Genomic DNA, 13,946 nt, shown 5'->3' on the forward strand with positions numbered 1-13,946 from the left:
CCTAAAGTAGCTCTTGTCTAATTTCCTCTTTTATTTATTTAGTTTTGAGTCAGGGTCTCACTCTGTCACCCAGACTGGAGTGCAGTGGCGCCGTCATGGCTCGCTGCAACCTTGTCCTTCCTGGGCTCAGGTGACCCTTCCACTCCAGCTTCCTGAGTAGCTGGGTCTACAAGAGTTTGCCACCATGCCCGGCTAATTTTTGTATTTTTTGCAGAGATGGGGTCTTAATGTGTTGCCCAGGTGGACCTTGAATTCCTGGGCTCAGGCAATCTGCTTGTCTTGGCCTCCCAAAGTGTTGGGATTACAGGTGTGAGCCACTGCGCCTGGCCTATTTTTACTTTTACTTTTTAGAGACATGGTCTTGCTATGTTGCCCAGGCTGGTCTCAAACTCCTAGGCTCAAGCTATTTATTTATTTATTTATTTTTGAGATGGAGTTTCACCCTTGTTGCCTAGGCTGGAGTGCAATGGCATGATCTCGGCTCACCGCAACCTCTGCCTCCTGGGTTCAAGTGATTCTCCTGCCTCAGCCTCCGGAGTAGCTGGGATTACAGGCATGCGCTACCACCCCCGGGGTTTCTTCATGTTGGTCAGGCTGGTCTTGAACTCCCAACATCAGGTGACCTGCCCGCCTTGGCCTCCCAAAGTGCTGGGATTACAGGCATAAACCACTGTGCCCGGCAAGCTACTCATATTTTTGAGATCGTGTCTTACTCTGTCGCCCAGGCTGGAGTGCAGTGGCACGATCACAGCTTACTGCAGCCTTGACCTCCCAGGTTCATTAAGCAGCCCACCATTCAATAAGATCTTATTGTAGCTGTGGTTATAGCTCCCCAGTCTGAAAAGGTGAAAATTGGGTTAAGATTATTCAGCTGGGCAAGGTGGCTCATGCCTGTAATCCCAGCACTTTGGGAGGCCGAGGCAAGTGGATCACTTGAGGTCAGGAGTTTGAGACCAGCCTGACCAACATGGTGAAATTAACTCTCTACTAAAAATACAAAATTAGCCAGGTATGGTGGTGCACACCTGTAATCCCAGCTACTCGGGAGGCTGAGGCAGGAGAATCGCTCGAACCTGTGAGGCAGAGGTTGCAGTGAGCCGAGATTGCGCCATTGAACTCCAGCCTGCGCAATAGTTAGAGCAAAACTACATCGCAAAAAAAAAAAAAAAAAAAAAAAAAAAAAAAAAAAAGATTATTCTATGTAATCCTCCAATTCACTTTTCACACGTCTTTCTTCTTCCTCTTTGCAGGTGGAGATCACACAATCACGTATCCCATATTGCAAGCGATGGCAAAAAAGTAAGTCCCAAATGGCTTGGCCCAGCAAGGTTTCAAAAGCCAGAAGCCAGGGACTGAGTTGTTTGCTGTTAGGTGGCATTAGGTGACTGCTGCTGGCTCAGGTTATGAGCTGCTTCTGGGGATCAAAATTAAGGTTGAGCTCCAGGCGTCTCTGTCAGTCACCAGCTAGAAGCCAAGACAATTTATTATTAACACTTCTGGCCACCCTCCCTTGCCCTAGATCTGTCCTGGTATGTGTGCTCAGCATTTTCAACTTGCCTCTGCTTTTGGAAGATGAGCCTCTAGTGAAATACACAACCTCAGTTAACTTCAGTTTCTGTTTTGCTTCAAGGGCCAAAAACAAACACTGACAGGCACAATGGTGGAGCTTGCTGAGAGGCCCTTGTTTCCTCCTAAAAGGGCACCTTTCCCAGACAATCAAAAGACTGATTTGCCAGTAGTGGAAGTCTACCCGGGGTTGGCCGACTTTGGCTAATTTAGTTTGAGAAAGAGACAGAAGGACCGAGGTGGAGGGTGGCAGCTCCAGAATGTGTCTATGGAAGCACATGTGGGTGGCATTCTGGTTGGAGGTGGGTGGGTGCAGGTCTTTGCTCAAAGCTACATTTATTTCTCACGGATTTGGATCATACGTTTATTTTGGGTGACTGGCAGGGGTTGATGGAGGTTATGGAGAGAGCTGGATTGAAGCTTCCTCTTCCTCGGTCGGAGAAAGGGTATGTCTTGGTTTAGTTGAGCCTTCAGCCAAGCTCGCCTGTGCCACCACCCTTGATTCTCATCCTGTCTCTAAATTAAGCATATTCTGGGTGTTAGGTGTGGGTGGCAGCCAAAACATGTCTATTTCCTGCCTGACTGCTGTGAGTTTATTGTTCTTCTGAGATGTTAAGTGATCTCAAGAAGACAGGAACCAGTTGCAAGGCAGAAAATGGATGCCAGGTCTCCCCTTTGTGGCTGTGAATCGTCACCAAGTATTGGTGGCCTGAAGGGTGGCTGTGCTAGGGCCCCACAGGGAGGGTTGGCCTCTGAGCTGCCCTGTTGTCATCAGGCATGGCCCAGTGGGGCTTCTGCATGTGGACGCGCACACGGACACGGCCGACGAGGCCCTAGGAGAGAAGCTCTACCACGGGGCGCCCTTCCGCCGGTGTGTGGATGAGGGTCTCCTGGACTGTAAGCGGGTGGCGCAGATTGGCATCCGGGGCTATTCCACAACGTTGGATCCCTACAGATACAACCGGAGCCAGGTGACAGACCGAATGCCCCCCAACCCTGCCCCCCAAAATGCCTTCCTCTCCATTGCCTCACCCGTGGCAACCAGGGGTTCAGCAGGGGCTTTGCTAATCAAGTCTGAAAGCAGGGATAAAAGGCTGAGTTTGCATCCTCAGGGGCATACGGAGCACAGGAGTGAGGAGGTTGGTTTATGGGCCACGGGAAGTCTATCGCTGGGGTGGGGAGACAAGCAGAAATCGACCCACCCCTTTGGAGGGTGCTGGCTTAGAAGAGGGGAGGAGGCTGGGCGCGGTGGCTCACGCCTGTAATCCCAGCACTTTGGGAGGCTGAGGTGGGCGGATCACCTGAGGTCAGGAGTTCGAGACCAGCCTGGCCAACACGGTGAAACCCCGTCTCTATTGAAAATACAAAAATTAGCCGGGCCTGGTGGCACGCATCTGTAATCCCAGCTACTCGGGAGGCTGAGGCAGGAGAATTGCTTGAACCTGCGAGGCGGAGGTTGCAGTGAGCCGAGATCGTGCCACGGCACTCCAGCCAGGGCGACAGAGTGAGACTTCGTCTCAAAAAAAAAAAAAAAAAAAAAAGAGGGGAGGAGGTCTGGACCCAAGAGGAGTTGCCACCTTCTTAGTTCTGGTCCTCATACCCTCTAGGCAGAACAGCTCTCAGGTACACATGTGTGACAAGACCCCATGGGAAAGACCCAAATCCCTTGCTTTTAGAATGTGCCAAGGCCAGTCTTCTGGACAGAGCAATTCAGAAGGTGCTAGCGTGAGCTGCTGTGTTTCCCACTCTTGCTTTAGCAGAGCTTCTCTCTGACCCCAAATCCATCAGTCAGCTTTGACCCTGCTTCCTTACCACTCATTGTCCCTCCCTTCCTCACCTGGAAAATAGGATGATAGTTCCCTCCTCACGGAGATGGAGGGTCAAGTGTGATGTGCACATAGAGCTGAGCAAGGGGCTGGCAAACAGGAAGCGCCCTGTAAATGCTGCCAGGCAGAAGCCTCAGTCCCTGTCTCCACAGGGCTTCCGAGTAGTTCTGGCTGAAGACTGCTGGATGAAGTCGCTGGTTCCTCTGATGGCAGAAGTCAGGCAGCAGATGGGAGGCAAACCCATTTATATCAGCTTTGATATTGACGCTCTGGATCCTGCCTATGCCCCAGGGACAGGGACACCTGAAATTGCTGGTCTCACTCCTGGTCAGGTAAGGAGACTCCAGTGAAGATTCCTGGGGGTGGAGATACTTAACACCCATTTTCCTGGGCCTTGAAGCGAATCTTTAGGAATCAGGATAGGATTTTTGTTTGTTTGAGATGGAGTCTCACTCTGTCGCCCAGGATAGAGTGCAGCGGCACGATCTCGGCTCACTGCAACCTCCGCCTCCCAGGTTCAAGTGATTCTTCTGCCTCAGCCTCCGGAGTAGCTGGGATTACAGGCACACGCCACTACGCCCGGCTAATTTTTGTATTTTTAGTAGAGATGGGGTTTCACTATGTTGGTCAGGCTGGTCTCAAACTCCTGACCTCGTGATCCACCCACCTCAGCCTCCCAGTGCTGGGATTACCAGTGTGAGCCACCGTGCACGGCTGCCAAGACAGGATCTTAAGAGCAGAGCCCCTAGGCCTTTACTGTTCTCCAGGGTGAGGATAAGTTTGAATACTCTCTTACTGAAGGGTGATTGATTTTAGCAAGGGCCTTCGTTTCCTATCTGGGATGTAATAGTCCTTTATTTCATCCTTTATTTGCTCTTCCTGCCTTCAGTTCATCTGTCCAAGAACAACAGTTCATGGGAACAACATTAATAGTATCCTCTCTTAAGAACACTAAACTTGGCCAGGTGTCGTGGCTCATGCCTGGAATCCCAGCTCTTTGGGAGGCCGAGGTGGGTGGATCACAAGGTCAGGAGTTTGAGACCAGCATGGCCAAGATGGTGAAACCCTGTCTCTATTAAAAGTGCAAAAATTAGGCCGGGCGCGGTGGCTCAAGCCTGTAATCCCAGCACTTTGGGAGGCCGAGATGGGCGGATCACGAGGTCAGAAGATCAAGACCATCCTGGCTAACACAGTGAAACCCTGTCTCTACTAAAAAATACAAAAAACTAGCCGCCGGGCGAGGTGGCGGGTGCCTGTAGTCCCAGCTACTCGGGAGGCTGAGGCAGGAGAATGGCGTAAACCCAGGAGGCAGAGCTTGCAGCGAGCTGAGATCCGGCCGCTGCACTCCAGCCTGGGCGACAGAGCGAGACTCTGTCTCAAAAAAAAAAAAAAAAAAAAGAAAAGTGCAAAAATTAGCTGGGCGCAGTGGCAGGCGCCTGTAATCCCAGCTACTTGGGAGGCTGAGGCAGAAGAATCACTTGAACCCTGGAGGCGGAGGTTGCAGTGAGCTGAGATTGTGCCACTGCACTCCAGCCTGGGCAACAGAGCAAGACTCCACCTCAAAAAAATCCAAACAAACAAAAACACTAAACTTGGCCGGGGCAGTGGCTCACACCTGTAATCCCAGCACTTTGGGAGGCCGAGGCACGAGGCGGGTGCATCACCTGAGGTCAGGAGTTTGAGACAAGTCTAACATGGAGAAACCCCATCTCTACTAAAAATATGAAATTAACCGGGTGTGGTGGTGCATGCCTGTAATTCCAGCTACTTGGGAGGATGGGGCAGGAGAATCACCTGAACCTGGGAGGCTGAGGTTGTGGTGAGCCGAGATTGTGCCATTGCACTCCAGTCTGGGCAACAGGAGCGAAACTCCGTCTCAAAACAAACAAAAACACTAAACTTATCTTTTTAGGGTTAAATTTAAATAAAAGTGCATACAATGGGCCAGGTGCAGTGGCTCAGGGAGTAACCTCAGCACTTTGGGAGGCCAGGGTGGATGGATCGTTTGAGCCCAGGAGTTTGAGCCCAGCCTGGGCAACATAGTGAGATCCCACCTTTACTAAAAATAAAAATAAAAATTAGTCTGGTGTGCTAGTGTGCACCTGTAGTCCCAGCTACTAGGGAGGGTCGGGTAGGAGGATCAGTTGACTTTGGCAGGTCAAGCCTTCAGTGAGCCATGGTCACACCACTGCACTACAGCCTGGGTGACAGAGACCCTGTCTCAAAAATAAATAAATAAATAAATAAATAAATAAATAAATAAAATGCATGCGATGGCATACCTACCTACCAAAGTAGCTCAAGAATTTTAGACACACCCAAATAAAGCTCCAATAATGTGTGCAGGGAGTAAATGCACGGAGGCAGAATGGTTATGACTAGAAGCTCCCCGAGGGCAGGACCTACGTATTGTTCCCTACCTTGTCCTTGGAGTCTACAACAGTGCCTGATACATACAAATAGTAGGCACTCAAAGACATTTGAGAGTAAATGAACGAAGACTGCTTAAACCTAATCAAGTACCTCACATCCTCTAACATCTTAAAGGAGGGTGGCCGTAACTCTGTCTCTTGAAATGGCTATAACCATCCTCTCTTCTCATGAGGGATTTCTGAAACACATTCCTCATCCCTCTGCTTAGCAACCTTCTGGGCTTTTCACCTGCAGGATGGAAACCCTTTCAGACAAGGTCACTCTCTTCCCATTAGTCTCCCTCACTTATTCTGTCTTCTGGCCACATCTCACCACCTGAACTTTTTCCATCTTGGTGCCTTTGCCTGTGTTTTTCCCCCTGCCTGGCCTATCCCTTGAACTGGGTATTTCCACCTTGGGGAAGCCTTACCCACCTCTCCAGGCTGTTACCTGTGCTGATACCATTCTGGGCTTGCTTTTCTTGAAGCCCTTGGTGCACGACATTCAAACGATTGGTTTCCTTGTCTCCATCACCACACCATGCAGCCCTCAGGAGCAGGGACTGTGTACGCATTATCTGTGCCTCTGGGAGGCCTGCCAGTGTGCCTGGCAGTCAAGAAATGTTTATGGAGGGAAAGCCAATTCCAAGCCAAAGGGTGGCGTGTGCTGGGAAAAGCTCTGCTGGGTGCTTTTCACTGTAAATGATTACCACTGTGGACAACTCAGTCTTGATCTTGAATAGGCTCTGGAGATCATCCGGGGTTGTCAAGGCCTGAACGTGGTGGGCTGTGATCTCGTCGAAGTTTCACCACCGTATGATCTTTCTGGTGAGTAAGCAAGAAGACTGTGATCCATGGGCAGCTGGCAGCTTAAATTACATGAAGCTAGTTAATAAGCAGAAAATGGGGCTGGGCGTGGTGGCTCATGCCTGTAATCCCAGCACTTTGGGAGGCTGAGGTGGGCAGATCACCTCAGGTCAGGAGTTCAAGACCAGCCTTGCCAATATGGCGAAACCCCATCACTACTGAAGATACAAAAATTAGCCAGGTGTGGTGGCACACACCTGTAATCCCAGGTACTCGGGAGGCTGAGGCAGGAGAATCGCTTGAACCCGGGAGGCGGAGGTTGCAGTGAGCTGAGATTGCGCCACTACACTCCAGCCTGGGTGACAGAGCGAGACTCCATCTCAAAAAAAAAAAAGAGAAAAAGAAAGAAAGAAAATGGATGAGTCCCTTATATGACTCGGGGAAGTGGCTGAGCATGCCCAATGGTGAAGAAAACACACCTATTACTGCACACCTTACAAATGTGAGCTCATTAACCCTAACAAAACCCCTAGGAGGTAGCTAAGTATTATTAGCTTGCCCACCAATCAGCAGAAGAGAAAGAAACCAGCCTGCAGTCTAGTGACAGAGTGGCCCAGTCCCCTTCTCCTTTGACGTTTCATTGCAAAGTGAATTCTAAAGCATAAATAATATATGTTAATATTTATCACGTAGGAACTTAGCTGGTTAAGATCTTGGAAGCAGATGCCATCCCAATAATTTTAATGTTGACAAGCTTATGGAGTTAGGCCTATCGACCTCAGAGGGTAGATAATATATACAGTACACATCATTGTTATAGGTTCTCCTTTGGGAAAAATCTGTTCTCAGGGTAAACAAAGAACTTTGTGAATTTTAAAATATGATTTCCAAATGATGCTTGGTGGAGGCAGAGGGCCCGGGCCGAGTGTTCACAGCTGGTGGGCGCCCTAGAGGGGTGTACAAGACAGGGCTCTGGAAAAGGAGGCACAAGGGAAGAAAGCTGAGGAGTCCCAAGGCTTGGCTGAGGGGGTGGTCTGCAGGGTATTCATGTCAAGTTTTACTTCTTCGTAGGGAACACAGCCCTGCTGGCGGCTAACCTGCTGTTTGAGATGCTGTGTGCTCTCCCCAAAGTGACAACCGTCTGAGTCTTGTGCTCTTCAAGACAAAACAGATTGCATCGCTGACAAGTTCTCAAGAAGAACTTATGAGTAAGCAGTCTGAGAACTAAAGAGTTGATGCCAAGAAAACTTTCTGCTGAAAGTGTCATTGCTGGCTGTGAAATCGGGATATTCAGTAGAACTCTCACTCAAACAGCAATATTTCTAAGGAACTTGGATTAATTGGAAAAAAGCAAAAGAGTACTTGTACTGTTTTTTTTCCCTTTGATGAAAGATGGAGGATAAAGGGGAAATGTGGAGAATTTCTTTTATCTAAACATTAGAAACATGAAATTAAAAAAAAACTATGAAATAATACTGTATAAGCATTCCATATTTCTATATCTTATTTATTTATTTTGAGAGAGTTTTGCTCTTGTCACCCAGGCTGGAGTGCAATGGCATGATCTCGGTTCATTGCAACCTCCACCTCCCGAGTTCAAGCGATTCTCCTGCCTCAGCCTCCAGAGGAGCTGGGATTACAGGCGCCCACCACCATACCTGGCTAATTTTTGTATTTTTAGTAGACATGGAGTTTCACAACATTGGCCAGGCTGGTCTCGAACTCCTGACCTAAGGTGATCCACCCGCCTCAGCCTCCTAAAGTGCTGGGATTACAGGCGTGGGCCACTGCGCCCAGCTGCTTTTAAAAATTTTGATGATCTGCTTCTTAAGAGTATTGAGTATCTTCCTTTAAAATATAGCTCCTCCTCGGACGCTGCAGTGAGCTGAGATCACACCACTACACTCCAGCCTGGGTGACAGGGCAAGACTCCATCTCAAAAAAAAAAAAAAAGAAAAACAGCTCCTCCTATCCTCCTATGAGGTGCTTAGGGCTGCATCTTGGTTTTAGGACCACTATGAATGTTAACTAAAAAGTATAAAATAACACGGAGAGCCCAGTGAAGAAACTTCTTGCTCAGAAGCCTAGAAGGGTACACACAATGTTTTCTAAACTAGAAAACCTAAGGCCGGACATGGTGGCTCATGCCTGTAATCCCAGCACTTTGCAGGGCTGAGGCGGGCAGATCACTTGAGGTCAGGAGTGTGAGACCAGCCTGGCCAACATGGTGAAAACCCATCTCTACTGAAAATACAAAAATTAGCTGGGCGTGGTGGCGCGTGCCTGTAGTTCCAGCTACTCAAGAGGTTGAGGCAGGAGAATCGCTTGAACCCGGGAGGTGGAGGTTGCAGTGAGCTGAGGTCATGCCACTGCACTCCAGCCTGGCTGACAGAGCGAGACTCCATCTCTTAAAACAAACAAACAAAAACCAGGCCAGATCCAGTGGCTCATGCCTATAATCCCAGGCCTAGGCGGGTGGATCACCTGAGGTCAGGAGTTCAAGACCAGCCTGGCCAACATGGTGAATCCCTGTCTCTACTAAAAAGAAAAAAAACAAAAACAAAAACAAAAAACCCCAGAAAACAAAACAAAACTAGAAAACATCAGCTGGGTTTTTTTTTTTTTTTTTTTTTTCTGAGACGGAGTCTAGCTCTGTTCCCCAGGCTGGAGTGCAGTGGCCCAATCTTAGCTCACTGCAATCTCCGCCTCCTAGGTTCAAGCAATTCTCCTGCCTCAGCCTCCTGAGTAGCTAGGATTACAGTTGTGCGTCACCACGCCCAGCTAATTTTTGTATTTTTAGTAGAGACGGAGTTTCACCATGTTGGCCAGGCTGGCAGCTGGGCTCTTAATGTTACTTATTGTAACTCATTTCCTGTAAGAATCTACTCTCAAGTTGATGTACCCTCTATGACAGCAATTCCTGAAATCTGCAGTTCAGCTGTGGTGATCTTAAGCATGTGTTGAGTTACATGCAAATTCAATTCTGTTGATAATGTGTCCATAATCAAATCATCATCTTGCAATGCAAGGGCCACCCCATAATTATCACACATTAAAATAGTTTATTTCTTTTTCCATTCTGTAATCTTAAAATAACATTAGCTTCAGTGCCTGTTCACAATACAAAAAAAGTCAAAAAACAAAAAACCACCCAAAACATAAAAAAGAAACAATTTGACAAATAAGTTATTTGTTCCTAAGAGTATCAAAAGTGCAAAATATTCACGTTCTTTTTAGATCTCTCCCAAGTACAATCATCTTCCTTGACAAACTGAACAGGCAGATTCAGCAGCTGCCACACTGCACTTGTTTCTAGGGGACAATGTCAGACAGCTGGATGTAAACTACAGTTCATCTGTAAAGATGTTTGGTATCAGCTTTTAAAGAATTTTAGTTATTGGGAGGCTGAGGCGGGCGGATCACGAGGTCAGGAGTTCAAGACCAGTCTGACCAACATGGTGAAACCCCATCTCTACTAAAAATACAAAAATTAGCCGGGCGTGGTGGCGGGCACCTGTAATCCCAGCTACTCAGGAGGCTGAGACAGGAGAATCGCTTGAACCTGGGAGGCAGAGGTTGCAGTGAGCTGAGATTGTGCCATTGCACTCCAGCCTGGGCCACAGAGCAAGACTCCGTCTCAAAAAAAAAAAAAAAAAAATTCTGGTTAACAAAATAGGTCTGAGTATGTGCATGTGCTTCCAATCTCTATTCCCAAACCAAGGAAATCACTAAAAAAACAGTCAGATCACACTTCTTTTTATAACAGAAAAATATTTATGTAATGATGGCAGCTGCAAATTGATTGGGATGTTAATAAATAAAAGGGAACAAGTATCAACAGGCTGCAAATGAGGAAGAAACCAACCTACCTGAAAACTACAACCAAATTCTCATGGCTAATAAGTGATGGCAGTGAGACCATGGTCCCTAATGGAAGTTAGGGCAACCTCACCCCCTGAAATGTTGTTTAGTTGGAGCTGATAGCCTCAGTGTTAGATAAAAATTGTGAAACCAACACCTGAGCAATAATTTTTTTTTTAAAATTGGCATGTATTCTGCAAAGACTTGTTTTAGGCCAGTTTCACCCCATCTGCTAAACGCGATGCATAGTCTGTATCAACCAGAAGAACCCATCTCTAAAAACATCAATGTTGACAGTCAGAGACCACTGTGTTAGAACCAAAATCGGGTCTTGTATGATTACATATATCAGACATCAGACAGAGCAATGGTGGCACAGGCTGAGCAGGACAATGGCTCATACGTTTGACACAAAAGTAAACAAATTCATGGATGCATTCAGGAGGAATGCCTTGTATGGACAAGGGTAAAGTTCAATTTAAAATAAAAGTTCCCTAATATTCTCATAGGGCACCAGCTCTAAACCCGTCTGTAGAAGAGTGTTTGGGCTGAAACATTTGCCAGAAACATTGCCAACCCCATCACTACTTTCCTTTCCTAGTGCAAATGGAAGGTGCAGCTGTTTGAAGGTGCTTTTTAAAAGATCAAAAGATGACTTGAAGAGATAAAAATTTTAAAAAATGAACGAATCTGGCATGGTGGCTCATACTGATAATCCCAGCACTTTAGGAGGCCAAGGTGGAAGGACTGCTTGAGGCCAGGAGTTTGGGACCCACCTGGGCAACACAGCAAGACCTCGTCTCCATTTAAAAAAATATAAATAAACAAACTTGGAGAGTTTTTGGTTTTTAGAAATTAAAGTCAGGAATTTCATTAGTACAGAAATTAAAAATAAAAACTTACTACCAAACCAAAAGACTACTCACATAAGCAATCTGGCCATAAAAGAGCCAGAAAGTAATTTTGAGGACTGATGTATCAAGGAGCCAAATGAATTCCCTGACCACTTCTAGTTGGACCAGGTGCCATGAGATACAGCATTCAGAGGAAGTGTCCATTTTTAGAGGATCATATGGAAGAATGAAGCCTGGAAGTGATTTATTTTTTAATAAAGCTACAGACTCCATGAAAACTACAGATTTCCTGGCCTTAAATAATTTATTACTTACCAATGTAGCTCAAGATTTAAATTATTCAGGATCCAAGTGGCTTAGTTTAAAGCATTATGATTAAAGAAATACTAACTTAGCCGGGCGTAGTGGCTCATACCTGTAATCCCAGCACTTTGGGAGGCCAAGGAGGGCGGATCATCTGAGGTCAGGAGTTCGAGACCAGCCTGACCAACATGGAGAAACCCTGTCTCTACTACAAATACAAAATTAGCCGGGCGTGGTGGCACATATCTATAATCCCAGCTACTAGGGAGGCTGAGGCAGGAGAATTGCTTGAACCTGGGAGGCAGAGGTTGCGGTGAACCGAGATTGTGCCATTGCACTCCAGCCTGGGCAACAAGAGCGAAACTCCGTCTCAAAAAAAAAAAAAAAAAAAAAGAAATACTAACTTAGTAAATGTCCCATCACTGATTTTCAACCTTCACAAAGCCACCAAAGGCACCTTGCTTTGACATTTGAACGGACTACTCTTTGAAACTGTCCAAACTCAAACTCAGAACTATTGGTGGTTCTGCCCTGAAAAATAAAAGGTAGCTAACTGGCTGGTATGAGCCAGGCTGGGGTCCACTATACCTGGAGCTCAGTACGCTCAGGTGCTGATGGCCAGTCTCACCCCGATATTGGTGAAGCAGCTGTAAGTTAAGAGTGAAAACAATGAAGATGAGACATCAAAATATAGGCCAGAAGTGGAAAGTAAGCCTTTTGCAAAATGGGAGTCTAGAACAAGTCTTGGCTCACTTGCTGCAAAAGATGACTTGAAGAGACAGCACTTTTAGGGTAACAGTGTTCAAAATACAATTGTTGAGAAATTTTAAGTTCCTTGATACAAAGACATGTTTGGTATTTTACTAAAGAGACACTATTGGAGTGAAGAGGTTCCTTGAGCCTGACTCATAGCAGGTGAGAATAGTTTCTCTTCAGTTTAACGTCTACTGGCTTTATATAGCAGCTTATCTCTACGTTCAGAGAACAAGATTACAAGTTATGGCTCCTAATATCCATACCCTAAAATCGACAGAGGCAGAAAGGCATCTGAAAACATACATGTCAACGGCTCAAAGTCATCACAGTACTTCTCACTGTGCAGACCCCTCCCCTGGCTACCAGCAGCGCTGGGGCGGTGGATGGGATGCTCACAGCGTGTCTCAAGGCTGCATCGCTTCAGCCACTGCTCAGCCTCCCTTTCCTTTTCTTGAGAACTCACATGCAGAACTCCCGCTCATTCCTTTCCTTTTCAAACTGTGGCCAACAAACGGTTGTTGGAGGATACCCCCGAAATATACATTTAGCCACTTATTCCCAGAACAACCAGTAAATGTGAGATTGCTTGGAAAGGGGCCTTTTTCCAGATGCGGGGCTAGAAGCTGCCGTGGGTTGTTCAGGGTTAGGAGCATGCGCCATGGCAGAAGCACAGCAGGGCCGGGACTGGGGAAGGGGCCAATCACCTGGCCTGCACGACAGGCTCATGAGGGTCCGCCAGATGCCGTTTGCAGGGTGGAGCCCTGTGTTTCTCCAAGACACAGGACAGGAGGGTTGGGTGAGCATGGGACAGGGACAAGAAAGGAAGAGGGGGTGAGCAGTCTATTTTCAATGGTGTGGCATTCAGTGGGGAAAAATAAAACCCAGAGGAAAAGATTTTGATCTAGGGGATTCAAACTTGTGGCGTTTTTCATTCCTAGGTTAGAACAGGACAGAGGAAAGATCTTCTAGCCATGGTTCTAGAAGAGCAATCTAAAATCTATACTCTGTTCATTGTGGTAGTTTGATTCCTGAAAATACCTGTTCACAGGGGCATGTTAAAAAGTCTGAAGAGTTCCAATCTCTTCTGAAAATCCTCTCAGTCTAGTTCAGGCCATGATGGGATATAAAACCTCTGTAAGGAGCCCTCCAGCAGGCGTTCCATCCATAAGGAGAGCTTGCTCAACTTTCCTTTGATGGGCCTGGATCCAAGGCCACAGGAAGGTTTCCCTCGGGATTCACCCAGGTGGAGGGAAGAGTCAAGATCACTGCACGACCCCATGGCTTCCTCCTCTTCAACTGTTTTCTGGGGTTTGAAGAGGCAGAAGTATTTCTTGTGGCCATTCAGAGCCAGGACATAACCAGTGTAGTCACGTTCCATGAAATGCTTGTCATATTGGTTTGGGATCGGGGCTGCATCTTGCGCAAATTCTAATAAGTATTCTAGCCATTCTCTGTGTTTATCTAGACTCAGGAAGGAGAAGTGTAGGCAGCTGCTCCTGTAGGAAGAAGAGAATGAGGACTCAGGGCATTTCCTGACACATTTAATTGCTGAGAAAATAAAT

At 47.0% G+C, this 13,946-nt stretch overlaps 2 protein-coding genes and 1 long non-coding RNA gene across 8 annotated transcripts in view; 1 reads left to right on the plus strand and 2 right to left on the minus strand.

The window, feature by feature from the left end:
• The window catches only part of AGMAT (agmatinase (putative)), a 31,109-nt gene extending 23,029 nt beyond the window's left edge, over window positions 1-8,080 (plus strand). For all 4 annotated transcript variants that reach the window (XM_074019501.1, XM_074019504.1, XM_005544722.5 and 1 more), the window contains 5 exons: window positions 1,251-1,299; window positions 2,342-2,537; window positions 3,545-3,724; window positions 6,547-6,631; window positions 7,682-8,080. In XM_074019501.1, coding sequence (XP_073875602.1) covers window positions 1,251-1,299; window positions 2,342-2,537; window positions 3,545-3,724; window positions 6,547-6,631; window positions 7,682-7,755 — 584 coding nt within the window. In that variant the 3' untranslated portion in view covers window positions 7,756-8,080. The remainder of the gene's footprint in view (window positions 1-1,250; window positions 1,300-2,341; window positions 2,538-3,544; window positions 3,725-6,546; window positions 6,632-7,681) is intronic.
• Window positions 1,917-3,596, minus strand: LOC135967226 (uncharacterized). The gene is made up of 2 exons (XR_010581219.2): window positions 3,404-3,596; window positions 1,917-2,082 (listed from the first exon to the last, which is right to left on the minus strand). It is a non-coding gene; the product is annotated as an uncharacterized lncRNA (long non-coding RNA).
• Window positions 8,081-9,652: 1,572 nt separating the features above from the next.
• Window positions 9,653-13,946, minus strand: part of DNAJC16 (DnaJ heat shock protein family (Hsp40) member C16) — a 48,214-nt gene continuing 43,920 nt past the window's right edge. For all 3 annotated transcript variants that reach the window (XM_045380130.2, XM_015442445.3, XM_015442450.3), the window contains one exon: window positions 9,653-13,880. In XM_045380130.2, the coding sequence (XP_045236065.2) occupies window positions 13,481-13,880 (400 nt within the window). In that variant the 3' untranslated portion in view covers window positions 9,653-13,480. The remainder of the gene's footprint in view (window positions 13,881-13,946) is intronic.

This window comes from Macaca fascicularis, chromosome 1, assembly GCF_037993035.2.
Source record: "Macaca fascicularis isolate 582-1 chromosome 1, T2T-MFA8v1.1".
Lineage (NCBI taxonomy): Eukaryota > Metazoa > Chordata > Mammalia > Primates > Cercopithecidae > Macaca > Macaca fascicularis.